The sequence below is a fragment of the Rhinolophus sinicus genome, linkage group LG02 (genome assembly GCF_036562045.2).
Source record: "Rhinolophus sinicus isolate RSC01 linkage group LG02, ASM3656204v1, whole genome shotgun sequence".
In the NCBI taxonomy this organism is placed as follows: domain Eukaryota; kingdom Metazoa; phylum Chordata; class Mammalia; order Chiroptera; family Rhinolophidae; genus Rhinolophus; species Rhinolophus sinicus.
The window spans coordinates 175,838,244-175,865,626 of record NC_133752.1 but is presented as its reverse complement, the minus strand read 5'-3'; the positions used below and the strand labels follow the sequence as shown (position 1 = coordinate 175,865,626).

Genomic DNA, 27,383 nt, shown 5'->3' with positions numbered 1-27,383 from the left:
CTGGAGGTAGACACATCCTTCTCCTGTCACTGTCATGCTGTATTCTCCAGGCACCTTTGGCAATGAAATCTGCTGGAGTAGCAGGCGATTGTTGTTGTCTACTTGGAAATTCGTGGAAAACGTCCCTGAAGATTGGATGGTCACCTGTGCAGCTTTCCCAGTGCTGGTGAAAGTGGCTGCTCCATATTTGGACAAAGCATGGAGAGCCACCACTGTGTCCTGGAAGAGACAAGTGAGAGAACCACCTAGGTCTGATAATGCTTTGAGGGTTCAAAGGCCCATGGTAGATGCCATGAAAGGGGCTTTGATTTCCTACTTCCCATTTCTTTCACTACTTAAATAGTGAAGTTCTAATTTCAATATTGGTTATAATCCTTAGATAGATGACAGAACCATAACATTCATATATCTAGATGCCTTAGACTGTATGCCCGAAAGTTTATTTCTCAGAAAATTGGTCCCTTTCTTTCTATAAATATATGTGGGATATGTAATGTAGAAAATATATGTGGATGGGACTCATTTATTGGCATTAGCTATTGTCTTACTCAACAACTGTGGTCATATCTGCCACCCCCCCAAACCAAAGTTCAGTCGGACTCTCACCCCAAATTAAATTCTACTGTGTTGCTGAGGTCAGTGCCCTGAAAGAACCCAATGTCCTTTGCAGCCATGATCAAGGTCATGTTTCAGTTTCTCCAAAGGAAATAGACAATTATGATTATCTCCCTGATTTATTGACATTTTTATTTGGCTCTTCCTTTATTACTGGAAATTTGAATTCCCCTACTCATGTTTATATTTTCAATTCTCACCAGCACTGAACCTGGATGACATCATTTAAATAATATATTTCTAAGAAATGAATGTAACCATTCTAATAAAATTATTCACTTTTTTCCATTCATATAGAAAAATAAAAGATGTACAATGGAAAAATGCGATGGCATTTTGTCACATTTTCTTTCTCTTTTAGGGAATATAGGCTGACATCTAAATTCTTCGAAGATGAAACTTCCTCCTGTGTATGTATTAATGAATTTCTTAGATATAAAATTATACAGTTAAGCTCAGAAGGTTGGATGAAAAAAGATAGTTCTTTATGCTCCTGATGAAAAAGTATTTGTATATTTAGAAGTGGGTAGAGAAAGCATGAAATGTATCAACTTTAGAAGAAACCAGTAGGAGAGATTATGAATAGTGTTCCTAGGAACAGTTTAAAAAAGACTCTCAGAATTTCCAAAAGAACAGTAGATTTTTAAATTCATTCTGCTATGGCTATTGATAGTGGTGCCCCATTATTGCTTTAGGGAGATAGAGTTGTTGAAAGAAAACACTGTGATAACAAAAGGACGGGAGCCAAAATTCTAGGCATTTTCCTTTTAGCTCTTTTTGACTTTCATTTTCCCTTATTTCTCACTATTCCTGAATAATAATTATATTTTCCTAATTTCAAACTATTCTCATCTTTGTTTTTTATTCTTGGATATGTTTATATCTTGTTCAAACGTTTTGATACCTGAAAGTGAAGTAAAAGGTTCTGGTAAATCACAGACCTGGGTGGAAGAGAAGCCCCCTTGGGAATTCTGTTGCTTTGTGATCCACTTCACAATGCGCGATGCGGCTGTCAGCTCCTCTGAGGTTGGGGCAGGCTGGGCTGTCAGGTAAGCGAGGAGCACATAGGATGTCATCTCCACCTCAGCAGAGGGAGCCTGGGTTTGGTAAAAATGTTCCACTGGTGCCTTGGGTTTCTGAGGCCGTGTCCAGTGGACAGAATTATCTGGGAGTGAGAAAAATAGATTTATAAGTGACTACATATTCACATTTAATTTAAGCTGAAAGTACCCAAGCCAGAGCTGAAATAAGGATTGCACTCTTATTACAATGTCCTAAACCTTATCTATATGGTTTTCCTTCTGTGTATGAGGTTGGTGCAAAGGTAAACTGCAGTTACTTTTGCACCATCCTAATAAATCTGAATGTGGTTTGTTTCAGCCAGGCTAAGGCAGATAATGGTGCTGGAATCAGAAGCCCATAGCCATCTAAATTTTCAAATGGTTGCTATCGTTAGGTTGATGGGAGTGCAAAAAAGAGCAAGTTCTCTCACTGGTTGTGATAATTTCCTGTTTGTGATGTTATTTGTCATTTATGTGTTCATTGCAGCATGGTTTGTTATAGCAACAAATAAGAAACAAGGAAGATCCATGAGGAGAGACTCTCTATATAAATTATGACCTTTCTATGTATTGTAATATATTATGCAGCAGTGAAAATTAATGAACTAGAGTTACAGGCCCCCATACAGGGGAATCTTATTAGCATAATGTTGAACTTAAAAAAAACAAATACAAAAGGCAAACAAACAGACAAGAAACCAAGGTACAGAAATACTCAAAAGTATGCTGCTACGTATCTAAAGATGAAAAACATTTAAAACTTTTGAATATTACTTAGGGATACATATGCAGTAAAATATAAAGAACTCCACAGAGATTGTAATGACAAATTCAGGATAATGATTATCTTTAGGGTAGGAGCGGTACACAGGGGATTTTTCCTGCATTGGTAATATTTTATTTCTTAAGCTGGGAGGGAGGTATAAAGGTGTTTGCTAATTATTCTTTATGTCTTTATGCATATCTGAAATATTTCCCAATACAATTTTAAGAATAAATAATTAATAGCTCTATCAAGGGAGAAAGACAGAATATGTTTTATTGGATATCTTATCATCATTTGCATTTGATTTTCTATTTCTTTGGCTCCCCCCATAAAGACCATTGTTTACGTAGAAGTATTGAGTGAATATGAACAGATTTGTCAACATTATCAGTCTTGTGAAATGAGCATAAAATACCCAATTTTATTCATGGGGTTACTTCCTTCAGTCCTTTGTTATGTTTAAGATAATATGATGCACCAGATAAGAGTTGGAGATATATTAAGAACTGATATCTTAATCATAGTAGATCATATTAATACTTTTAAAGCACTTACTATGTGCCATATACTCTACTAAGTGCTTTACATGTATTAACTCTGACAACAACATTATGAAGTAAATACTATTATTATCCCCATTTTAGTGATGAAGGAAATGAAACAGACAAGTGACCTCTCAAGATCACATATGTAATACATTTTAGAGCTGGTCTCCAGAGGCCAAGCTTCTCACTATTACAGTATACTGACTCTTATCTTTTGATGCGTGACTTCATTCAGAAATCCTACGTTTTTATAATGATATAGATACAGGAAGAGAGGGGAAAGGGATCACAGGAGGTAGGTGTAGGGAATATTTGCAATATAGTAGAGAATGTGGGATGGGAGAACGATTTCAGGTGTGCTCTCACCTTCCTTCACTGCTTCCTCATTAAGTGATTGGAGTACTTCGCTCCTTTTTTCCTGGTTACCTGCCAGGGCAAAAGCATAGGCCAACAGTGCCTTGGTGTAGACATGGCTTCCTTGGGGTCTTTCCTTTGCTGACTTCCAGGCTGACTCCAGGCAGAATATGGCACTGCGGACAACAGGGTGCTGTGAAGGGAGAACAAGAAGGGAACTGAGACCTATGTGAACAGAGAGGCTGGCATCCCCAGGTAAGCTGCAGCACAGGAGGTAAAGAAGGTTTTCAAATACATTTGTCCATCTATCCTCATTCTTATGGATGGAGAGAATAGTATTTTTTATCTGTTATTCTTACATTCACAAGGCAGGCATAAATGTGTATGTTTAGAATTGTGTGTGTGTGTGTGTGTGTGTGTGTGTGTGTGTGTGTCTTAGGGGAGAACTAGCCTAGGGGCATCACTGGGAAAGTGTAAATCTTAATGGATTGACTGAATTCTCTAGTGATTGGGAAGCATTGGCATTACATAGAAGGAAAGCTGACACTTGGCTTTTAGTAGAATATTTCAAACAGCAGATCAGTAGATCAGTATTTTCATTGTATCCAGAATTAAACTTCAGCAGGGGAAGGAGGTGGTACCTACCGTGATGGGAAGAGGAATCTCCAGAAGGGCTATGGTAATATAGGCAGAGAGGGTCTCTTCGTCTTCTACTCCACCCTGTAAATATGAGTGACAGAGAGAGATTTGAGTAATTTAACTTCTGAGAAGGCTCTTAATCAGCTCTTTGTTTTATGCTGTGTCATAGAATTTGACCTTATCCATATTCATCCCCATGGGGAACAGTACCACAATGAACCTAAGTGCCATCCTCTCTTTCTTGGTGCTATCCAGATTTTATTTTCCTTTGATACCTTCCCTGAAGAATTCTTGTGTTATTACCCCTTCTCCTCATCCTTGTACACATCATAATGGACAAATTAAAATGAGTTCTGAGAACACTTCACCTTAATGGCATTGTTGAGCAGTGACCCAGAACTTCTGAAACAGCCATTGTCCTTCTGATTTTGGGAGAGCCAGGTGAGGGCTTGGGTAATGTCTACTTCAGCAATGAAGATGTAAGTTCGAGCCTGGGCAAAAGTCTTCAGTACAAAGGCAGTGAGCCTGAGGTGAGAGGAAGTGATGGTGATATTTTTGTTGTTACAATGTTTCTACAACCACTTTACAGTAACAGTTTTCATAGGACACTTCTTACATTGATAGACATCTAACAGAAATTCTGGTGTACTTAGAGCTCCCCTCTCCTTTAGATGACCTGATCCTTCTGCTAGATCCATTCCTTCCTTGCTGACTCATTTTCTCTTTGCTATAAAGAGTCTAAGTACTTCTAATGTTACTTTTCTTAATTTGAGTAAGGCTTTAAGAGTTTCTTCTCTTTAGAGATTTCCTTCGGTAAGTGGCAGAATCTTCTCATATACAGCTCTTACATGCAGTAGCAATCTCTAACACTGATTTGCCCTAGGGATTTTAACACAATGTTTTATATCACATCACTGGGCCCTTCTCATTTTCCTCCTATTGGTGAATTTATTTTCAGTCAAGATGAGTGTGATCTAAAAAACATAATATAACCTGAAGTGATCATAGTTTATCTAGAAGTTATATGATATGTTCATTGGCCATATCATTAAAAAGAACTCATGGTTATGGGAGTTATTTTAGAAAAAAGTAGCTATTTAGAAAGAATACCTTGATGTAGTATTTGCAGAATGAATTTTGGGGACAAGTGTAACATACATGTACGTGAATCTCAGCTTTTCTGCTTGTTTCCTTGCTAATCTTGGTGGATTTATCTAGTATAACCAACTATAGGTTTAATAATACATATTTGATAAGGTTACTGTGAATGTAATAATGATAATAAATATCAATGAACTGGCACAAAGATAGAAGCTCAAAAAACTCTCTCTTACCAGGTATTGCCTGCACTCCTGCCGTATTTCTCCCCAAAGGTGCTATAGGAGCCATCATAGTGCCTGTAGGTTAGCTGTCTCTGGTAACCTGGAATGGACGGTTAATTAAACAAATGACCTATTGTACATATTGTGCCCGAGAAATACCAAAATGTTTTTGCCTCTCTTGTGATATTTTAAAAATTTTGCTGTCATATGTTAGAAGGTTCTGAGTCCTAAACATTTTATTGGAGGTTGGACACTGGTTACAATGAAATTAACTGTCGTAATATGCTTATCATAGTAACTATTACAGTATGATCAGCTAATGTATAATAGTATTGATAAGTAACTCACACCTACTGGGAAATTGAATCTATTGTTAAAGTAATAACTATGAAGTTTTCACTAACTTATTTAATCACTCACCAGTGTTGAGGTAGCCAATGGCCTTGGACTTGACCTCGGGAGTCAATTGCTGTGTTTCTTTTAGGTAATCCAGAACATAGATGTTAGGAGCAAAGAGGACCATGTTCTGTTCTCCACAGCCGTAGGGCATCTGGAGGAGATTTTGTGTGTTTCGCATGGCAGAGCCTAATATGTCTCCTAGGGAATGGAAGAGATGGGAAGTCATAAAGCTCATAGATTATAACCTATCAGAATCATTAAGAAGAAATAAATTATTAGGTGAGATAGAGAAATGAGGACTTTTAGGAAAGGTGAGTCTTGCATGGACAGAAGTATGATTGGAAGCAATAAACGTGCCTAAAAAAGGAGAGAAGAAAGGAGTTAAATTACAGTTGTTATTTTGGAAAAAGTATTCACAGTAAAGAAATATAGCACAAACTTTCAATATAGTGGAATAGTCTAGTAGGGCTGGAGACTCACCTAAAACTGAGAAAGAGGCTCGGGCAGATTCTTCTACCACATTTGGTGGCAGCTTCAGAGATAATTGTTCGGGTACCTCAGCACCTAGAGAAAGAAACAAATCAGCCATAATGAAAATTATTTCTGCTATCTATCTACCCCAAAAGCTCTAAGACCAAGAAGTCAAAATTATGCCTTATGCCTAAGCTTCTGAAAAGTTGTTGCTTTTTTACTATTCTAGATTTTAATATCTTAAATGTGTATGAATGGGATTCTGAGATTTCCAGAACTTCTTCCCTGACCAATTTTTTTTTCTCCGTACATATAGAATTACATTCCAAAAGAAGTCTACAAATTGAAAAGGACCCATGATGTCATTCTATGGCCAACATAGGATGGTTATCATAAGATGATATATTTATATGTCCGTCCCCAACCTCCTTACTCAACACTTGTATGAAAAAGAAAAAACCCTTTTGAATACATAAACAAAATAAAGATACCATAAAGTTCCTGAATTCTACAATAATGCTCATCTTAACTTCCATCATATTTTACCAGACGTGAAGGTAGTATTTTTATGGAAGCCCTAGACATGGGGGTGGAAGATGAACAATATTTGACTCATTGAAAATAAATAAAATGTATGCTGATAAGCATACATTTACTGCCATTTTAATGGTGAATTACGTGAAGATGAAAAGGAGAGAAAATGTGGTATTTATCTTCATACTACATTCCTTCCTCATAAAATTAATAAAACTTTTGTCAAAAAGTACAAAGTTTCAGTTATACAAGATGAATAAATTCTAAAAAGCTACTATACAGCATAGTGCCTGTATTGTATACTTAAACATTTGATAATAATAGGATAGATTGTATATTAAGTATTCTTATCTCACACAAAATACAATAATAATTAGGAGAGTGGGAAGGAACTCTTGGAGGTAATGGATAGGTTTAAGGTATAGATTATGGTGATAGTTTCACAAATGTTTACTTAAATCTCCAAACTCATCAAGTTGTATACATTAATTATATATGTTTCATTAATTATATTAATTACATATGGTCATGTAATTAAATTTAATAATGTAATTAAATACCTAATATAATTATGTATTAAATACATACATACTTGCATGTCAAAAAACTCTCTTACTTTCCAAAAACAAAAAAACCTTCTGTAAGGAAGCGTGCCATAAGCAAAGTAAAAAGACAAATTACCAAGTGAAAGAAAATATTTGCAACTTATTCGATGAAAATTCAGTGTTATACAGCTGAATCAGAAAAAAGACAAACTACTCCATTAGGAAGTCAAGTATATAAAAGCAATCATAAATATGCAAAAATAATCTCATCCTCACTTGTGATTAGAGAAATATAAATTAAAACAACAATATATAATATCATCCAAATTTTTGGTAAAAATAAAAAACTTTGATGGTAACAGGTGATGGTGCTCATCATGGGGAATATAAACTGGTAGAAATATAAACATATTTAGGTAATAAAGAGACAGCTTTTTTTTTTTTTAGTTCTATTAAAATTAAGAATATACTATTGCCTCTTAATCAGGAATTTCATATTTTGGTATGAAAGTAGATATACTTGCATATGTACACAAGAAAGTCTGCATTTATGTATGTATGTATGTATGTGCGCATGTATTTATTTATGTGTACATGTATTCATTCATTCTGGCAAACAGTTGGGAAAACCAATTTAGGAATGGCTAACAAACCAAGCAGAACTGTGATATATCGATAGTACGGAATTAAAGGGAACTGAAAGGAATTACCTAGATTTATAATTTAACATGGGTAAATTTCTAAGACAAGTTACTGAGTAAAAAAAAGAAAGTCATAGAATGAAACTTATGCCATACATGTAAATTACATATACACAAATTATCTATACGTATTATTTCTAATGAACATGGATGATCATTAAAGTATTGGAAAAAATATTAAGGGAGTGACATTAACCTTCAATATGAAATTCTGTTTTGTTTTGTTTTTAAAAGAACATATTTTTGTATTGCATGGGTGATTAAAATTAATTTTAATAAAACTAATTGATGATTAGCACTAGATGCATGAGACAAATCAAAATGACGAACTCAGAATTGGAGGGGAAACCATGATAAAACGATTTGGTGGTAACACCAAATTCAAAATGTAGAAAAAGTCTAAACAACCAGGCAATTATGTTTTTGGAACACATTTTATATATTTTAAGTCCTAACAATATAAAAATCATAGTGAACAGAAATTAGTAGGTAGACAGAGAAAGGCAAGGAACATATGCATGAGGTTGATTTGACATTGGTTTGAGGTAAGAACACTTTGTGTTGAGAAATTTCTTAGTGTACTAAATTTCTATAAATATTTTTGTTTAGACCAGAAAATTCTCCAGCAATATAAAACCATATCTTTTACTGTAAGCTTCCTTAGTTGCTGCCAAATGACTGACAGGGCATTAGGAACAGGATTAGCATCAAATATTGTTATGACAGTAATGGTACAGGCTATGACAACTGTTTCTTTGGGAACTAGCATGGTCCCACTATCAAATACTGTTGGTTATGCAAAAACTCAGTGGTGGGGTGGCCTGGATCCAGCTCCCAGTAATATTGTATTACTAAATATTCAAGAAAATATCCCCTTGGCAATATTCACATTCTACCCACTTTCTACCTCTAACCACGTCATACCCTGGTCAGAAAGACATTTTGGTATTTGCAAAGGTGCTGTAAGGAAAAAGATGCAGAATGCATGAGCTAGGGATATTTTCCTGATCAGATTACTTGACTTCTCTAAAGCCAGTTTTCTCATTTGACACATTAGATTGGCGGTTCTTTGGGTTTTACTTACCTCAGGGAAAGTGTAGAAATAACGTATAAATTTTTTTGAACTTCAAGTGTTATACAAACTTTAGTCAATGTTATTTTAATGATGAAGGCTGACTCTTACCTGATGGACAAAGCAGGGAGTTGAATGTTGCTTCCTTCTCCAGTCCTTCAGGCTTTAGGTAGAAAGAAAGAAAAGTCAGAGGTGAGAATGGACTGATTTTCAGGACATGTATAATGATATGGGAACCACAAATTTCTTGATAGTTAAGAGAAGAATTGGAACTGATTTTCAAATGTAGTATATAAATAAATTCTCTAAGTAAAAGCAATATGAAAGAGACAAGTTGATAGATGAGAAAGTGGGGGAAAATGTGTAAATAAGAAAAAGACAGAGATGGAAAGACAGAGATAGAGGCAGATACAGATATCCATATCTATCTATAAAATAATATTATGAAATATTTCATGATCATATATTATTTAGCCCTTCTTTCCTAGAAGAACTTCAACTGGATTTACCATTGTTTTTAATGACTCATTGTACCCTACCAAATGGGCAGGCTTACTCACTTCAACCAAAAGTGGCTTGATGATTGTGTCTTTCTTTCCATGTGAAGGGACCACAGGCATCTCATTCCCACACAGTTCTTGAGACTCCAGTGCCTCTGCGCTCACAGTGAAATTCACATTCCCTGAAAAAAGGGCCAATAGATATGAGCACCATCTCCCCCTTCTTCCACACATTTAAGCACCAAGATTTATAAATGTTCTGTAACCTTTTTTGTGTTTGTTTGTTTTATAAAAACATAGGGGCAGGAATGGAAGCAGCATAAACTAGAGAACAATGACACAGAGCCATCCATTATTGGAGGTGAGGGAAGTGGGGATATCCTTCTAGACATCCTAGAATGAAAGACCAAGAAAAAAATCCTACCAATTGTGTGTGGGGGTGTCTTTACATGAGGGAAGTAGAACTAGATATAAGGATTCCATGGATACACAATCCTTAAATAGAACTGAGTAGTTTCTAGGAGACTGTTCCTCACCTAATGACTTTGGGGTTACTGCCCAGGACACGGTTTGTTGGCCATTCCCACAGATGCAGTGAGACTCTTCCTTCTCCCCTGGGACAGCTAGGAATGCAGGAGAGGCTTCTAGCTGCACACTGACCTGAAGCCACACATGAGACAGAGATAAAGAGATCAGAGTAAGAAGGAGACCAAAAGGAGAATGGCTTGAAATAAAGCATACTGGAGGATTGGTTAGATTTCAGGTTGCCTAATACTGAAGATGATATAAATGAAGATCTAGTACCTTCGAGGTAGATTTGACCTCTAAATATTAGTATTTTGGTATAATCTTCTCTTTCATGTGGTGGGACAAGAAAGTCATGATGGCATGTTGTCTGTGGAAGCTCTACTTCTTGGGTTGGCCTGGAAACTTGACCATCCTGTGAGCTTTCCCAGCAGAGTATACATGATTTATAAACAGTTGTGGTTTCAGCAGAGGTAAGATGCTCATAAATAATTTTCAAATAATACGATTAATGATACATTAAAAGTTATATATATGGGAATGTAGAGGCTGAAACCTGGAAGAATCTACGACATGAAAATGGAACCTAATGGATTTTTGTTGTCCACGTCAGAAATCTTCATACTACACAAACATCCTAACCTTAGAGGGTTGTGATAAGGGTCAAAAACTTGTTTTAAGTTGCAATTTGGTATTTGGAGATATCAGCAACCCTAGTTATGAATATATATATATATATATATATATATATATATATATATATATATATATATATATGAATATCTCTGATAGTATTCTCCTTCTGGTAAGCACAGCTTGCACACAGGAGTTTGTTAGTATTCCTAGGAATACAATTTTTAATTGAATTGATCTTATGTTCAGTTTAGGAAAGAGAAGTCCTTACCCGGATGCATTTAGGAAGGTAGTTTCGGACAGTGGCCTTGAGTGTGAAGGTCTCTCCACGGATCACAGAGTAGGGCATTGTGAGCTCTACAAAGAAGGGCTTGAAAACTCGAAGAGTGGCAGGAAGAGAGAGCCCAAGTCCAGTGTCATTGGACAGGCAGAGGGCCCCTGCCTTCCACTCAGTGATGGTATCAGGGACTGTTACTCCTACTTCAGCCGCACCTGATGAGCTGGGAGGATGGCCATGTGAAGAACAAAAAGTAAGCAGTTAAATAAATCCTTTCTAGGAAGAGAACCTCTATAAATGATTCTATTGTCAAGACTTGGATGCACTCAGTAGAAATACCAACAATGAAGAATATAAACAAGGCTTAAAGTGGGAATATGTAACTCCTTTTCTTCCAACTCTGGCTGTTTTCAATTCTAGTCTACAAGTATATCAGAATCTCCTATAGACATATGGCTATAGTATAATCTCTTATAGACAACATAGTTATAAACTAAATATGTAACTTAAGATTGTTCATAAATTTTCCTCTCTAAAATGTTGTTTCACTGAGGGCAGGTTTATAATTTTCGATTCTACTACTATTGTGTAAAGTTGGCCTGACTCATTCTGTGCATAAGTCAAGATTGATGACCAATGAAAGATCTTTTATAGGTGTTAATCTATGCAATACTTGATTATATTTAGTCCTTATGCCCATTTTCTGGAAATCTTAGAATTAGATTTGAGGAAAATTTCTTAGATCGACTACAATTAGATTATTGAGACTTCATAGCAGAAGTATTTGCTTTAAATCTCTCCTGAAAACAGCAATATGTCTAAAGAAATACCTGGATATTGGGAAATTAGCTAAAAATGGAAAATTGTGAGGAATCCATATTGTTGCCTCTTATATATAAAAGAAGTTACTTACTCTACTACCACTAAGTCCCAGATCCACGTCTCAGGGAAGTACTTTCGCACAGTTTCTGTGAGAGGCTCCGAACTATGTAGTACAAAACCAGAGCCGACATCCATTCCATTCATTTCTATGATGGGTGAGGGAAAAGACAGAAACAATAACTATAAAGATAAAGCTTATAAGAGATTGTAATAAGTACTACAAAAGAAATAAACAGGGTAATGATGTAAGAACCAGGGAGGACTCTTGGATGTTTATAAGGGAAGGCTTCTTTGAGGAGGTGGGATTTTAGCTGAATTCTGACGTATTAAAATAAGCTAGGAGTGAGGTGGGGAAGAGAATCACAGAGAACCTAGAGATCTAGAGGCGGAAAGAGCCTTGGATTGTCTGTGGAGCAGACAGGAGTCCTCTGTGGCTACTGCACATTGTGCAAGTGGAGAATTCTATGAACTGGGAGTGGAAGGAGGGCAGGAGTCAAATGTTCCCTTTGGTGTGTTCCTCTGTGGGACCAAAAAGAAAAAAAAAAACCAACCATACCCAGACATTAGGACGGTGGCTTTGAGAAACAATTTGTAGGAATGAAAGGATAGATGACACAAACAAAGCTCTTTATTTCCATATGTGTCAGGAGATCAAAGTTAGGATCTCTCATCCGATTTACCTTCTGTTAATGGTGTGCTGGCAAATATTTAACAGCCAGCTCTCTGGAAAAATATTTGTGTATATATATATATATATATATATATACATAAATTTACTATAAATCTTACTGATAAAGAATTCTGAAATTTAATTTATAAATAATAATAAAAATGTATAATAATCTTTATTTAAATTCCATATAGCCAACAGATTCTCACTTAATATTTCCCATGACTTTTGACAAACTCTTTGGTTTGTACTTAGCCTATATTCAATCATGATTTGACCAGATCAGATTATAAATAAAGGCTTGATTACTATCTGACTCATTAAAGAAGTAGCCCAGAACATTGACAATTAGTGTGATTGCAACATGAATATTGGCTGATGTTTTGGGGAAGTTAAAGAGCATCTTCACTTGCTTGGTGAGAATGTAGTCTCAACTTGTGAACTCTTCTATTTCTGTTTACACTGATCCTATGCCTGGAAACTTTCTCTTCCCTTTTCAACTCCACATATCTTCATTTACTAGACAAAGATTCTTTATGACTGGCCTTCCTGATTCCTAGATCAGATTTAATCTTTTCTTTTATTCTGCAAATCTGTGCGTCTCTTCTAACACTTTCCACAATCTGCCTTGTATGCTCTCTAGTTTTGCATATGTGGGGGCTTGACACAATCAGATATTTTGGATTTGTATTGCTATGTGACCTTGAACAAGAACTTTAATATATCTGAATCACAAGTCTTTTTTTTTTGTTAATTTTATCACATTTTATCTTTTAAAAGTTCTTTTATTTAGTTCAATATATTAGGCAATTAATTTTTATTAAATTTTTTTTTACCTGAAAAAGCTAATAGTCTTTGAGAATACATCTTTGAATAGACTTCATGCTGTGAACATATTTTGGGTTTATGAATCTTTGAGTTGGTGAATACCTTTAAGCCCATATCCTGTGACAAAAATTATCACCGTATCAGTACACAAATGTATAAAAAATATATAAGTACATACTTTTTTCATTGAATTTAACAAACAATCCAATTAGCTTAATATTAAACTTTTAGAGTTCATATCTGTAGAAGGGATATTGATATACTTATAGAGACAATTTCACTCTTTCAAGAGTCATTATTTTATATATGTGATATTTATAAATAAGCAAGGCAATGAATTTCAGTAAAAAATTGATTAATAGTTCAAAAAGTTACAGCACTTGCTCTTTGCTATTAGATCTGCTCCTGTTAGTGATCTTAGAGAAGTCACTTGAACGTCATATTTTAATATGAAGGTGTTAAAATAAACAAGTTTGAAAATACATAATATTTTGTGAAACTTAAGAACTGACCATCTACAATATAAGACATTTACCTGTAGGAAGCTGTACATATCTTTTTCATCTGTATTTGATACTGGGGAATAGATGATTCCATCGATATTGACATGGTGTTTAACACAGTCTCCATTGTCTTCCTCCTGTTGATTCAGACTCTCAGGGAAACCAGTGAGGTCCTTTACTGGTAGCAGGTCATAAACCTATACAAATACAAAGGACAAAAGGACAGACTGATTTGCTGTTTATTTTTCTTAAGTGCAAGGAAAAAAGAAAAGAATGATCACTATCAGTCTCTGAGTGTATCTGTTGCTTCGATAATTGATAGAGAAGATTATTTTGAAAATGTTTAACAATTTTAGGGAAACAATACAGGTAAAGCAAGGATCATAACACTTTGTCACACAGTTCAGAGGCAAACCTTAGACTCCATAGTTGAATGAAATAAAACTTTATTAAGAGAAATTGAGGTTCGCTATGTTTGAGACATTATACAAAGCTTCAAGAAGATAGGAAGAAATGCTTACCGTGTGGTTAGCAACTGACTGTGTATAACAAAGTTAATGGACACGTATTCTAAACAAGCACATGAATAAGTATACATCCTCTATATAGAACAGGATAGGATTTCCTTAGGTATTATTCATGGGAACAGAACACTCCAGATCTTCATAAATACTTAAAACTTGAATTGAAAATACTGGAAATGATGTTTTCAAATTCATTTGAAGAGGAAGAGTAAGACAGACAGAAAATGCTGATAGGTGCACTGTGTTATATTCATAAAAAATTAAAACTGATTGATAAGACTAGATTAGCAAAGTGAGTGGTGTAATGAAATTAGACACTTTTTCAAAAGTAGCTCCCTCTTACTATTCTCCGTCGCCCCTCTGCAAAGCATATTATATAATTGTTGTCTGTCTAATCTGTGAAAATGTTAAGTTTCATGAGAGCATGAACTTTTGTCTTTCCAGTAGTTTAGCACTAGATTCCCAGTAGGCACAGTTAGGACACAGTAGGCACTAAATAAATATGTGCTGAATGAATGGAATGGCTTATGCTACTTGGAGCAAAGTGTTTCATTAGTAAAACACTATCAACGATTGAGAGGAACTAGTGTTCTAACCCAGGTCTACTACTAAACACTTGAAAGCTTCTGATTCATTATTAACAAATTAATCAGATTTTCTGCCTTATCTATCCACCAGCGTTGTTAAATTAAAAAAACAAAACACAAAACTTTGAGAACTCTAAAATTATGTTATACAAACACAAAACATTAATACTATTTTCCCACATATCTTCTTACTCCCACTATTGAAATGTACTCAATATTTTTTTAGAAGTATTATAATATTTTCAATTAAATCCCACTGGAAAAATTAAAAGGTAAGAAATCCTTTGTTACAAGTTTCCTTTTTAGGGAAGTAAAAATATAAATTTCGCTTTGTAAAACTTTGATAGTAAAAAAACTTCAGTAAGAGGTTATTCAAATTGGCTTTATATTGAACACTTGAAGATATGAGCAAATGACTATTAGTACATGTTTTTAAATAGTTTCTTACTTTTCCACTCCAGCATACCCTTTCGCTATTTCTTCTGTTCACCCAATATTTTAAAAGATTTCATTTCATTAGTGTCGTTTATCATATAGCAATTAATTTTTCCTAATTTTTATTCATCAGAGGCAATACACATCTTCCTTCTGAAATTGTATTCATCTTGGGACATCCAGTATTTCAACTGATATAATTCTTACAAAAATAGATTTTTGGTATTTCATTTAGCTTGTGCAGTCTTAGTACAGGTAAGTATACCATTTTGTTAGGCTTTTCAAAATTTTAAAACTAGTTTGAAAACATCTATTATTGATTTCATAGAGCTCTAGGATTTCAGGGACTTGGGCTGGCACATGATTTTATCTCTTTCTCTATATCTATTATATACCTATCTGTCTATCTATCTATCTATCTATCTATCTATCTATCTATCTATCTATCTATCATCTATCCATCTATCTATCACCTATCTATCCATCTATTTTCATATGTAATTCTTTCTCACCAAAGAGTTCACATGAGAGAGCTAAAAACTATTCACTCCTAGATAAATATAATTATAATAGGTCCTATCCGACTCAGCTCGGCATTTCTTCTTGCTTGGAGACTCTTGCCTGGCCCTTCCTGACCCCTGAGGCTGAGGGAACTCACCGAGGCCGGGGAGAGCTCTGCCTCGGGCTTCATAAGCAGCACACTTTGGTCCACTGCACGGAGGGCACAGAGGGACTGAGGAGAAGCCGTGACTCGCAGGTGGGCAGGTGAGGCTGGACGACTTTGTGCTGGGCTGAAACTCAACTCTACCTGTAGAATTGAGGAGAAACATCAGCAAAACAAATTTCCGGATTTAACCATGCATTCACCAGCATTTTCTGAGAGCTGTTCACATTCAGTGCATATCACTTTGTTTGACTTTGTGGTGGTTGGCACTGTGTAAGACTTGGGGTTTTTGTTCCCTACAATTTACTCTAATGCTCAAGAATCAGTTAAGCTCTTATAATGATATCTAATTATTCTTATAACTTATTAAATTGAGATGCCATTTTTACCTTTGCTACACGGTGAAGTGTTCATTGAGTGCAGATAGAATGCAAAAGGGTCTAGATATTTTTGTGTTTTTCTTTCGGCTCTTTAGTAGTCTTAAAAACTTGCTTACATATTTCCCAACATTTCATCATAGAAGACAGGAACAAGGTACTCTGAATTGTATCATATGGTAAGAGACAATGCATGAGAATTTTTCACTAGGAGTCAAGTGATACAGCTTCTTAGTGTGACTCTACCATTTCCTTGCTGAAATTCTCTGCGGAATTCATTTAACCCCTGTGGTCCCAACGCTTGCATGTAGAAAATAATTGATAACCATAATAACGTCTAGTTTTAATGTTAAAACGTTTATTGTATGAAGCACCCACCTTGTTGGCCAGACAATTTTCAATGTCATATTTTGCAGAATCTCCAACCACTTCTCCTTCAGGTAAAATGGCATAGATGAGCAATCGAGCAACAGGAGCAATGTCTGACTCCACAGGGACTGACACCAAAAAATGGCCTTTCACTGGAGCACAGACAGAATGAGGAAGTCATTATAGGTTAGACATCTAACCAGGGCTAAAATGAAATTTTTATATTGCCCAAAGCCATTTTAGGAGACTGGTCTGGTTAATGACTGTTTCCATTAGTAGATATAATGGATGTAATAAATGGATGACTGACTCTAAAAACTCTGTATGTCTAAGAACTCTAACTTTAGGGGAAAAAGCAAACCTTAAGAGAGGAAACATCTTTCCTCTCTTAAATCATGACTTCTTACCAATGTTAAGCTTTTGCTCACCTACATAAAGTTCTGATGCTATCTAAGGGTACGGAGACAACCACTTGGCTACCATTTGATCTAGACCTCACACTAGAGAAGGGATATAGAACTTGAAGTCGTGAGTTATAACAGTAAGTGCTTAACACACTGTATTCATCCTTGTATCCTTTTGAATGTTCTGTTAACCAAATATTCTATTCTTTTCTTCATAAAATGAGCACTGTACTCCTTTGGAATTTATTTTGTTGATGTCTACATAAATTCTTTAGAGGTTGCATTATACTTCTGTGTCTACTTATGGTGTTTCTGTGTTGCTATGAAGAGGCAACAAAAGAGTAGTTCACCGATAATTTTCTAGTAAGTGGTCTTTTAGATTTCCTTAAAATAAGAGAAGCCGTCAGAGATTTGTATTTGTTCATGGGAAGAGTTCAGTTTAGTGGTGGAAGTACTGAATTAAACTCTTCATAAATCATAACTATCTTCAAAAAGGAAAAATGTTGTAAAAAATATACATCGCTCAGCATGAGACCTAGTATATAGAAGGCACTCCAAAATTTTACCTTCTCTCCATTGATTAAAGCAATTTTGAAACATCATTTTGTAAAGGTGATGCATGAATATTTATGGTTTAAACATTTGGAATAAGCATGGATTATAAAACCACTACATCTACATTTTAAGTAATCTGAACAAAATATGCTGAAAGAAAAGAAAAATTTGATTAAAGGGTGAAGAAAAGAAGCATTGCTTTCTCCCTTCAACTTCTTTATTGTGGTTAGATGGAAATTACCTCTCTTTATTTGAAACTATTCCTGGTATTTCTGCAGTGTAAGATTGAATGTGTCAGAATGGGGCAAGAATGTGGAATTACGGAAATACTCACTGTCTCCCTGCTCCACAGGCAGTACATGAGTCCCCGTTTGGACAATGCCTCCCTTTGCCATTATCTGCCAGAAAAAGAAAAAAAAAAGGATATGAAAAAGAATTTAATTTATCTGACAGAAAATTACTACAAGTCTTGCCCTCCGTGTGATATGCTTGTTTTATTGCACCCCTGCTGGCAATAATTAGCCCTAGGTGAAGTCAAAATTTCAAAAGAGAAACAGACTTTCCAAGTCGTGATACTTAAAGAGTGTCATAAATCTTTGTCCCAGAGAGAGCGTTTGTCTACAGATGAGTCAATGCAGTGGTCTTCCTTCTCACCAGGTAATAGAACTTGAGCTCCTTCAGCTCCTGCAGGACCTGTCCATTCAGAACATAATGGGCTCGGACTGTCTGAGTTTGGCCGCAGGGCAGTTCACGAGGCGTGGGCTCAAGGTAGACAAAGCTCTTGCTTGGGGAGAATACATGATGAGCAGTGTGATAAGCTTCTTCATTTTCTCCTGACAGCCATTGGTGGTCATAACATCTACTAGCATCCTTGTGTTTGACCTAATGAATTAGAAAAACAACATTATTTTATAGGTTATACCTCGTAGAGAATCAGTGTTCTCACAAAACTGCATTAGTTTACTGTCCTACCTAAACTAGTACCTAAAAATCTTTTGCTCTACAGTAAAAAGTGAGAGAGAAGAGCCCCTTTATTTTGTTTATCTGCGTTGTGGCATGGTTTATGCGTTTACACTGAAGAGGCTCCTTGAGTTGGTATTTATATTTTTGAAGAGAATAAAGGGAGGCATCCTTTACTCTGATTAGCTTGCTTGACATGTCTTTGGCCACTTTACTAGGCAGACAGACACTGGAGCTATGAAACCTCATTGAGGAGACTGGATAATTTCTAGAAACTGAAGAATTGCATTTCAGAAAGTTAATGCTTCATTTGTGATAGGTTTCAGATAGATATTAGGAGTAAAGGCAATATTGAAATCTTAGGGGTCTGAGAATATTTTTGTAAACAACTAGTTCAAGTGTTGAGTTGGTGAATTGACTGAAGTCCATCTCTCCTGGACTGTCTTAGGCTGATTCTTTTTAATGCTTCCTGCCACTTCCCAAGTGGCATGAGTGACTCCTTGTGTTAGCAAAACGCTTTGTTCTTATCTCAATGTATGTTATAATCATAACATATAAATGATCACCAAAAGAGGGAGCATTTAAAAATAATATTTTCATTTTCAGGACTAGTACAGCGCTTAGCACATAGAAAGCATTTGAGATACTTCTTGATTGAATAAGTGAGTAAATATTTAATTTTCAGTTATTAGAGGTATGGGCTTTTATGCCAACTCTTTAAATCTGAATCAATAAATTATTTATTCCTTTTACTATTTATATGAAAAAATGCTAAGAAGCAGGGTTTTTTTCATCACTATTATTATGTCATATTTATTATGTAGCCATATATCTATAAATGTATATCTACATCTCCATTGATGAATAGAGGACTATATGCCATGCAAAGCAAATTATGTGGGTATGGACAAAGTCTGGAGAAAATTAGAATAGTAGTACAAAAATGAAGTAAGAACAATATGGAGTGTATATATTTGAGACGAAATGCAAACGATCTTAAAATGGGCTTTTATAGTAATAATATTTAACAGTTAAAGGAGACTTACTAAGTACTTTAACATGTAATATCTCATTTAACCCTCACAACAACCCCAAGAGCTAGGTACTAATATTGCACCTATTATACAGATAAAGAAATGAAGTATAGAGTTTTTTAGTTATTTGCTCTTAAAAAGAGTTGAGTCAGGATTTTAATCTAATTTATTTGATTTTGGAATCCACACCTTTTTAAAAAACTGTGGTAAAAAGCACACAACAAAAATTACCATCTTGACTATTTTCAAGTATACAGTTTAGATAGTGTTAAGTAGTGTGCAACAGATCTTCCATTTTTTTTTCATCTTCGAACACTAAAACTCTATACCCATTAAACAACAACTTCATTTCTTCTTCTCTTCAGCCCCAGGCACCTTCCATTCTACTTTCTATTTCTATGACTTTGACTACTTTAGAAACCTCATATAAGTGGAATCATATAGCATTTGTTTTTTTGCTACTGGCTATTTCATTTAGCATAATGTCATCAAGGTTCAGCCATGTTATAGTATGTAACAGGATTTCCTTCTTTCCTAAAGCTGAATACTATTCAATTATATGTATATACCACATTTTGTTTATCCATTTATGTGTTCATAGATAATTGGGTTGCTTCCACTTTGTGGCTATTGTAAATAGTGCTACTATGAACATGGGTGTGCAAATATCCCTTTGAGACCCTGCTATCAATTCTTTTGGCTCTATTCCCAGAAGTGGGTTTACTGGATCATAAGGTAGTTCTATTTTTAATTTTTTTGAGGAACTGCCATCCTGTTTTCTATAGCAGTTGCACCATTTGATATTCCCAGCAATAATGCACAAGTAGAACCCACACTTAATCTCAAAACTATATTGACTCCTTTTTTAGTCAACTTTTTCAAAGTTGACCTTAAATTGGTTTCTAATTTCTAGTTTTTTCCCTCTCTATTGGACTAAAAACAAGTTGGAAATTTCATCACGGTTAGGTTGCAACCATTTTTCCAAGGCTACTTCACGTCATTGGTAACTTCTTTGCGAACTTACTCTGATGGTGAGGGAGGTGTCCGTGACGGTGGTGGTATTGATGGAGAACTGCACCAGGCCATGCCCATCGGTAGTAGCATTGGACTCATAGTTTGCTTCACTTGCTGTGATGTAGATAAGTTTATTTGGCATGGGGACACCTTTCCCATCCACTAGGCGCACCTGAAGATTAAAAGTGATCCATCAGTTATATGGCTAATACCCAATAGGTACCAAACATTTTCATTTTATCAGAAATATTTATTTATTGAGTGCATCCTGTATGTTGAACATGACTCCAAGCATTGGGGCTCTAGCACTGAACAAAACAAAGTTCCTCCCATCATTGAACTTAGGGTCTAGCAAGAGACAGATACTAAGTAAATGCATAAATAATATATACTTATTTAGTAGCAGTCAGTCCTAAGAAGAAAAATGAAACAGTGTAAAGGGATAGAGAGTGATGGAGCTGATAGTCCAGGTGACCCGAAAAATGTATTTTGTAGATATTTTGGAAATGCTGTGTACCATTGGAGAGTCACAGAGCACAAGAGTTATATAGTAATGAAAAATTTAACACACTAGCCAAATTTAAGTAAGCACCTCTTACTGTGTGGGAGACAACTAACTTTCTATGGATTAGTGTTCTGAAGTATAATAATCATACAAGTAAGCAATTAGCACATTGCCCTAGGTACTTGTCTACTTGTTTTATATGTGATATCTGCTTTTCAACCTAAATTTTCAACTTTTTAGAAGGCAGGCAGATTTTATGAGGAACTTCCCACGTGAAAAATGTAAAATTGAGAAGCATACAGTATTAAATAAAGGCCTAATGTAAAATTATTGATCATATTAAACTCAGCAGATGAGTAGTCCATTTCAGACGGTAATGATGGTGATCCTTTTTCAGTATAAGCTATTTATCGTAGAAAGAAGCATAGCAGCAAACTTGAATCAGTATTTGTAATTGATTAACAAAAATCTGAGTTTGCCAACAAACTGTCGGCTGTATGTTCAACGAGAAGGATAAACACGAAATTCTGATTCATTCTCTTTTGGTGAGAGTCTTATGACTAATGGGGTAGTTATTTAACAGGATTGAAATATCAAAAATGTACAATAATACCTCTGAGAAATTGAAAAACACAGACTATACTTGCATTTTAGGAACTGACCAAAGTTTCTGAATATGTTTGCTGTCTTAACATAATCGAAATATTCTAAAATTTACTCCAACGTTCCTTTGTCAAGTCTAGTCCCTCTGTCTTTTACCCTCTCCAAGTTTAAATCTTATTTCCATTAAAAACATACACAGTAATTACACATTAAGTTACATACAACTTTTATCTCAGACTTCTGGAGTCAGAAAGATCCATCTGCACATCTGCTTATAATGGAAAAATAACAATAGAATTGTTTTTTGTATACCTGTGAGAAAATTTATGCTTTAAAAAGCCTGGAACCTTAAATAGCAGTATTTTACCCCTATGTGTATTAGTTTTAAAAAGAATGCTTGCTGTTACAGAAAAAGTAATGTAACTATAACACCCTTGAAAGAAACACTAAGTACAGCAGAAACTTTTATGCTTCAAAATAAAAATTAAAGCCACCTACCCACTCATTTCCATGTAAAGTTAATGTTAGAAGGTTAATGTGAGTGGCTACCATGAATTCTGAGATTCTTGTGAGAAAATATATGAATCTGAGACTGCCTGGTAAATCATGAAAAGGAGTTTGAATGACATCACACAATGCTGTTCCAAAAGTGAAAAAAGAAAAAGAAAAACCTTCTAATTTTGCTAGTACTTTAGAATGATTTTATAGATTTTATATACAAATTTTCAGAGGAACAGATTTATTTTCATGTGGTTTTATACTTTTGGTTACATTAATCAACAGGTAACAAAAATCAGGTATCGTTTTACCAGAATATGTTGCGCTTATTAGGTGATGATACACAGTTTGATTTGTGAGCTGAAAAATACTCTACCTGCCCAAAGAAGGGGATCCCTCGTCTAAAGTGTGGGTCCACTTTCACGAATGAGAGTTTGGTTATAGTTCTTGTTATTTCACTGGACCCTCTTCCGGTTAATTCCACGTCTGAAAAAGAAGAAGAAAAAAGTTCTTTTTTGGAAGGATGATCTTCCTGAACTTCTTATACTACCTCCCTTTTAATTTATACTTTGGCAAAGGAAATAAATAAATGCCCACTCTTTTACCCCCGCACCCATGTGGTACACAAACCTGTTCCTTCTTCTCGGATTTTGGCCTCCACTTCAAGTTCCATTTTATACCCTTCTCTCTTCATCTGGAAGACCTTGGTGTTTACTTGCTGAGAGAAACAGCCCTGGCTGTTTAGCTAGGAGGGGATAAAATAAGATGTAAAAACATAGTACTAGACAAATCAGTGGCCAGTTAATCTGATGGGATTTGGTGGGGGGCAACATAATTTAGGTATTTCCTATGATAAGAACACAATACCATTCTCTAGGGATTATTATTACATTTCACAACAGTATCTGGTTTGTAATTGACTAGTATATTCCTTAGAATCTGATAATCCCTACAGTGAATGAGATAGAAATGCCATAAAAATTTTGCAGTAATCTTACTTTAACGGGCAGCTAACTCTTCACCAAAGTCTGGCTCTCCTCCCTTAGTATATAGCTGTGGCTGGGAAGTGGCCACCCATCTAGGGACTGTGTTTCCTACCTCCCTGGTATCTAAGTGGGGCCATATGTGACAAGTTCTTGCTCATAGAAAGAGCAAAACTGACAATCCTCCCAGTCAAAGTGGTTAAGAGGTATGTTTTTCCCTCTGAAGGTGCTTTGGATGCCAGGTATTGGAGTTGGCTCAATTTCCATCATTCTGCATGCTTGGTGCACCAAGAATGCACACAATGGACAATTACAAGAAATAAATAATTCTTATGGTGCGAAGTTGTTGTTTTTTTGAAAACTACTATAGCTAGCATAGAATTCGCTTATAGATTGCTCTCTTCCTGAATTAGCTAGCACCATGTTGTAACTCACTGCTTATTAACAATGCCTTGGTTGTAAGTTGCTAGAAGAAAGAGTTTTCCACCTACCTGCTGACTGAAATTTTCACATATAGCCTGTGACTCTTTACCAAAGCAACGAGAAGGATTATTATAGTTTCTGCACATGCTCATAGTCACATGTCCTGGGACTGGCTTCCCATATGTGTATCTGTCATAAGAACATTGCCAAATGAATCAAAGAAGACATTGAATATCCCCATTTTCTACCTGTTTATAGTCCTCTTTTAGCTACAGTATATTTATGCTCTGTACATCCCTCTAATCTATAATTTCCCATCTGCAGGGCTCAAACAGTGTTGAACACAGTTAAGTAATGACACTTCTCTTTTAGAATTTTCCAGTGCAACATGCTGAAATTTACTACAGTCTTCTTTTATCATGGTTTTTTTTTTAATTTTTAATTTTCAGCTTCATCTTAAAAACTATCTTTTGTTTTACCAAAGCTATACCTGTTCTTAAGAGAAAAAAACACCACCAGCAAAACAAAGAAATAAACACCCTCAATTCTACCTACGAATACAAATTATTAATATGATGGCATCTCTCCTTCCATCATCCTCTCCCTGTGTGTAGCCATCTCTATTTATATAGAATTTTACTTGTTTACTTTTTACAAATATGTGATTGTGCCATAAATATGTCATTGGTAATTGCTGTGTTTTCCAGGATATTTGTTTCCTTCTCTATTTCCTTCCTGCCTCTATATCCCTATTTGCAAGAGTATTGGCTCACCAGTTATGTGGGACCAGGAACTTGGTGGCCATTACTCTGAGACAGTGCTAGGGCAGGGAACCAGCTAAATAGTGGGTGGATTACATATGTGGTTTTCAGGCAGGACTGGTTTCATCACTCTCTGCTCTTTCTGCTAGTGCTGCTGCTGGGCTACTGGAGATGGGAAGATAAGATCCTGGAAACATGAATTTTCAAGATTGGAAAGGACCGTACTGAGAGATCATGTCCAGTTTCATCAGTAAAAATGGCAGTGCAGAGAGGTATGTAACATTCCTTAGGTAGACCGATGTGTTAGATGAGATTTTGATAATATGTCTATCTCTATTCTGAATCTAAGCTATTTTTCCACCACGTATGCAAGGTCAGGTAAAAAATCTGGTGGTGATTGAATTTCTTCTACAATCCGGTGAAGGGAAAGTCACTACCCTTCAAGCCTATCTCATTTGTGTTGTGTGTTCGAGTATGGCGAACACATGCAGCTTTATTACTTTCACAATCCTACTAGCATAGCCTCTCTAGGAACAGTTGCCTGTGTCACAATAGTTACAATAATGCTGGTAAGGACATGTAAGAAAATAAGAAGGAAATGTAGGAAAGCAACAGGTGAGGAGAGGTCTAGAGATGGGGTGTTCTCATGTATTTAAATTATTTGTGTTGCCACTGCTCCTAGAAAAACTAGCCAAAATATCCCAAGTGGTGAGTCTTCTTAAAGCAATTCCCCTCAAAAGATTTAAAAAAGTATAAACTCACAGGCCACACACTGACACATTCACTGCTTCTTCCAAGATAGTAATTATCTTTGGCATTGTTACTTGGACTTCAAACTTGGGAAGCACTGTTGATTGGAGATAAAGGAAGTTAGTGATTGGTTTTCCAATTTTGGGGAATTAGTATTTTCAGGTTCTCTGTAAAAATTTCCTAACAACATTGTAGGCTGCTGAAAAGGTAGCTCTCTTCTCTACTATATCTACCTTGCTCTCAAATGGAGATTCTGGATGAAGGACTATGATAAATCATTGTAACCTTAATGAATTATGGGAGACTCCACTGGAACAAAGATATTTTACATTTTTGGGAGATTAAAAATTGCCATGAAAATAACTAAGTTATATGAAGTCTCATTCACAAATCAGTGATGGTCCTCATTGGAGTTAGATGTAATTGGTTCTGCTCCAAACTTAATTTCACTCATGGGAAATGAAAGGACTCCAAATAAGTTCAAATTCTAGGCCTCAGATGTTTAAATACAAAGAAAAATCATCCATCATATTTCACAATCCATACCAAATTCCTCCACGGTGAAGGGGTGCTCTGTCCTTCCACCTGATTCCTTCTGTACCACCACTTTATAGGAGCCCTGAAATGGCTCTGATGAGAGGGGAAAGGTCAATTGATTGAGGCCACTCTCTAACTTGAGTTTCTGCCATTGTGTGATGCGGTTTCCTTTGGGGTCCTATGGATACATTAATTGTAACTTACAAAAGAGCCTAGAGCATTAAAGAACATAAAGGAAATCTATGGAAACTCTTATATCATCCACAATGAGGTAAAATGAGATGGTGATGAGTGGTGGGGAGGGCAGATGAGTAGAACCATTTAGCGCTATATGAGTTTGAAACCTTCTCCTTTAATGACAAGTTTCTGGGATATTGTAAGAACCACTCAAATAAGAACATTTTCCTTAAATGTATTACTTTACATCAACTTATGGAATGTTTCATTTTGCTTACCTCAATGTATACTAGTGGAATCTGAAAGACAGAAGAGAAAGGAAGGAGTTTAGAATTGTTCTCAAATATTCTCAGTTCTGATTTATAAGCAAGACAGCTTTATGTAGAATAACTCTATCTGTAGTAAAACACACACACACACACACACACACAAATTCCAGGTTAAGTTTTACACAACTTTTTATTAATCTATTATAAGCAATTAACAAATAATGTTAAGAACTTACTAGGCTCAGAGCAACAAATGCATATGTGTTCTGCCATTCATTAGGAATGGGATTTACTAACATTATTTAATTGCTTACAGCATCCCAGTGAAGAACACTCCTTTGCTATGAAATTCTACAGATTGAGAAATAAACACTAACGAACCTATAAGTAACCGTGTTCAGACCCAAATATTAAGATGCATCACAGAATTCTTAGGTAATTCCAAGAATAAGGAGGGAATAGCTCCTGTATTATCAATGTTTATTAATTTTTTAAAACTAATATTTGTTTATTGAGTGCCTGCCATGTGCTGTGTATCATTTTAGGTGCTGAGAATATAACAATGCACAAAAGAATAATATATCTGCTTTTACAGAGTTTACATTCTAATAGGAATGGATACATAAGAAATATACATGTAGGTATATATATATGTATACACACATCTTTGAAATATACATGAGATATGTATATTTGATGTATATTTATTTGAGATATATAAGTTGACATGTGTTTGAGATATCTATATATTTGATATCCATTTTCATCTGTATCTATATATCTATATCTATCCTTATATCTGTATCTATCAGGTAGTGGGTAAGTATCAAGATAAAATAAAACAGGATAAAGCTGATAGAGTGAACAATGAAGTGTATGATTTTTAGATAGAGGAGTGGAAGTAGAAGCTAGGAGACCAGTTTCAAGGCTATTGTAATAGCCTCTTAAGAGGGGATTTTGACCAGGACAAGGCTGTAGTATGCAGGTGGTAAGAAATAGTCTGGATACATTTTAATCTAACATGATTTTCTGACGATGTGGATGTGGGTGTGAGAGAAAGAGAACAAGTGAGGACTCTGCCATAATCTTTTTTTTAGGAGCCAGAAGAAAAA

At 35.4% G+C, this 27,383-nt stretch overlaps 1 protein-coding gene across 1 annotated transcript in view; it reads right to left on the bottom strand.

The window, feature by feature from the left end:
- The window catches only part of LOC109435550 (alpha-2-macroglobulin), a 35,882-nt gene that overhangs the window by 3,981 nt on the left and 4,518 nt on the right, over positions 1-27,383 (bottom strand). The window contains exons 5-30 of the mRNA XM_019713491.2: positions 26,281-26,301; positions 25,835-26,003; positions 25,301-25,385; positions 23,846-23,966; positions 23,002-23,116; positions 22,748-22,857; positions 20,776-20,937; positions 18,412-18,639; positions 18,092-18,155; positions 16,808-16,950; positions 16,047-16,196; positions 13,875-14,039; positions 13,348-13,456; positions 11,873-11,987; positions 10,954-11,182; positions 10,061-10,184; positions 9,585-9,706; positions 9,136-9,187; positions 6,182-6,265; positions 5,723-5,899; positions 5,315-5,402; positions 4,349-4,505; positions 3,987-4,061; positions 3,354-3,534; positions 1,557-1,780; positions 1-219 (exon numbers count right to left, since the gene is read on the bottom strand). Coding sequence (XP_019569050.2) covers positions 1-219; positions 1,557-1,780; positions 3,354-3,534; positions 3,987-4,061; positions 4,349-4,505; positions 5,315-5,402; positions 5,723-5,899; positions 6,182-6,265; positions 9,136-9,187; positions 9,585-9,706; positions 10,061-10,184; positions 10,954-11,182; positions 11,873-11,987; positions 13,348-13,456; positions 13,875-14,039; positions 16,047-16,196; positions 16,808-16,950; positions 18,092-18,155; positions 18,412-18,639; positions 20,776-20,937; positions 22,748-22,857; positions 23,002-23,116; positions 23,846-23,966; positions 25,301-25,385; positions 25,835-26,003; positions 26,281-26,301 — 3,489 coding nt within the window. The remainder of the gene's footprint in view (positions 220-1,556; positions 1,781-3,353; positions 3,535-3,986; positions 4,062-4,348; positions 4,506-5,314; positions 5,403-5,722; positions 5,900-6,181; positions 6,266-9,135; positions 9,188-9,584; positions 9,707-10,060; positions 10,185-10,953; positions 11,183-11,872; positions 11,988-13,347; positions 13,457-13,874; positions 14,040-16,046; positions 16,197-16,807; positions 16,951-18,091; positions 18,156-18,411; positions 18,640-20,775; positions 20,938-22,747; positions 22,858-23,001; positions 23,117-23,845; positions 23,967-25,300; positions 25,386-25,834; positions 26,004-26,280; positions 26,302-27,383) is intronic.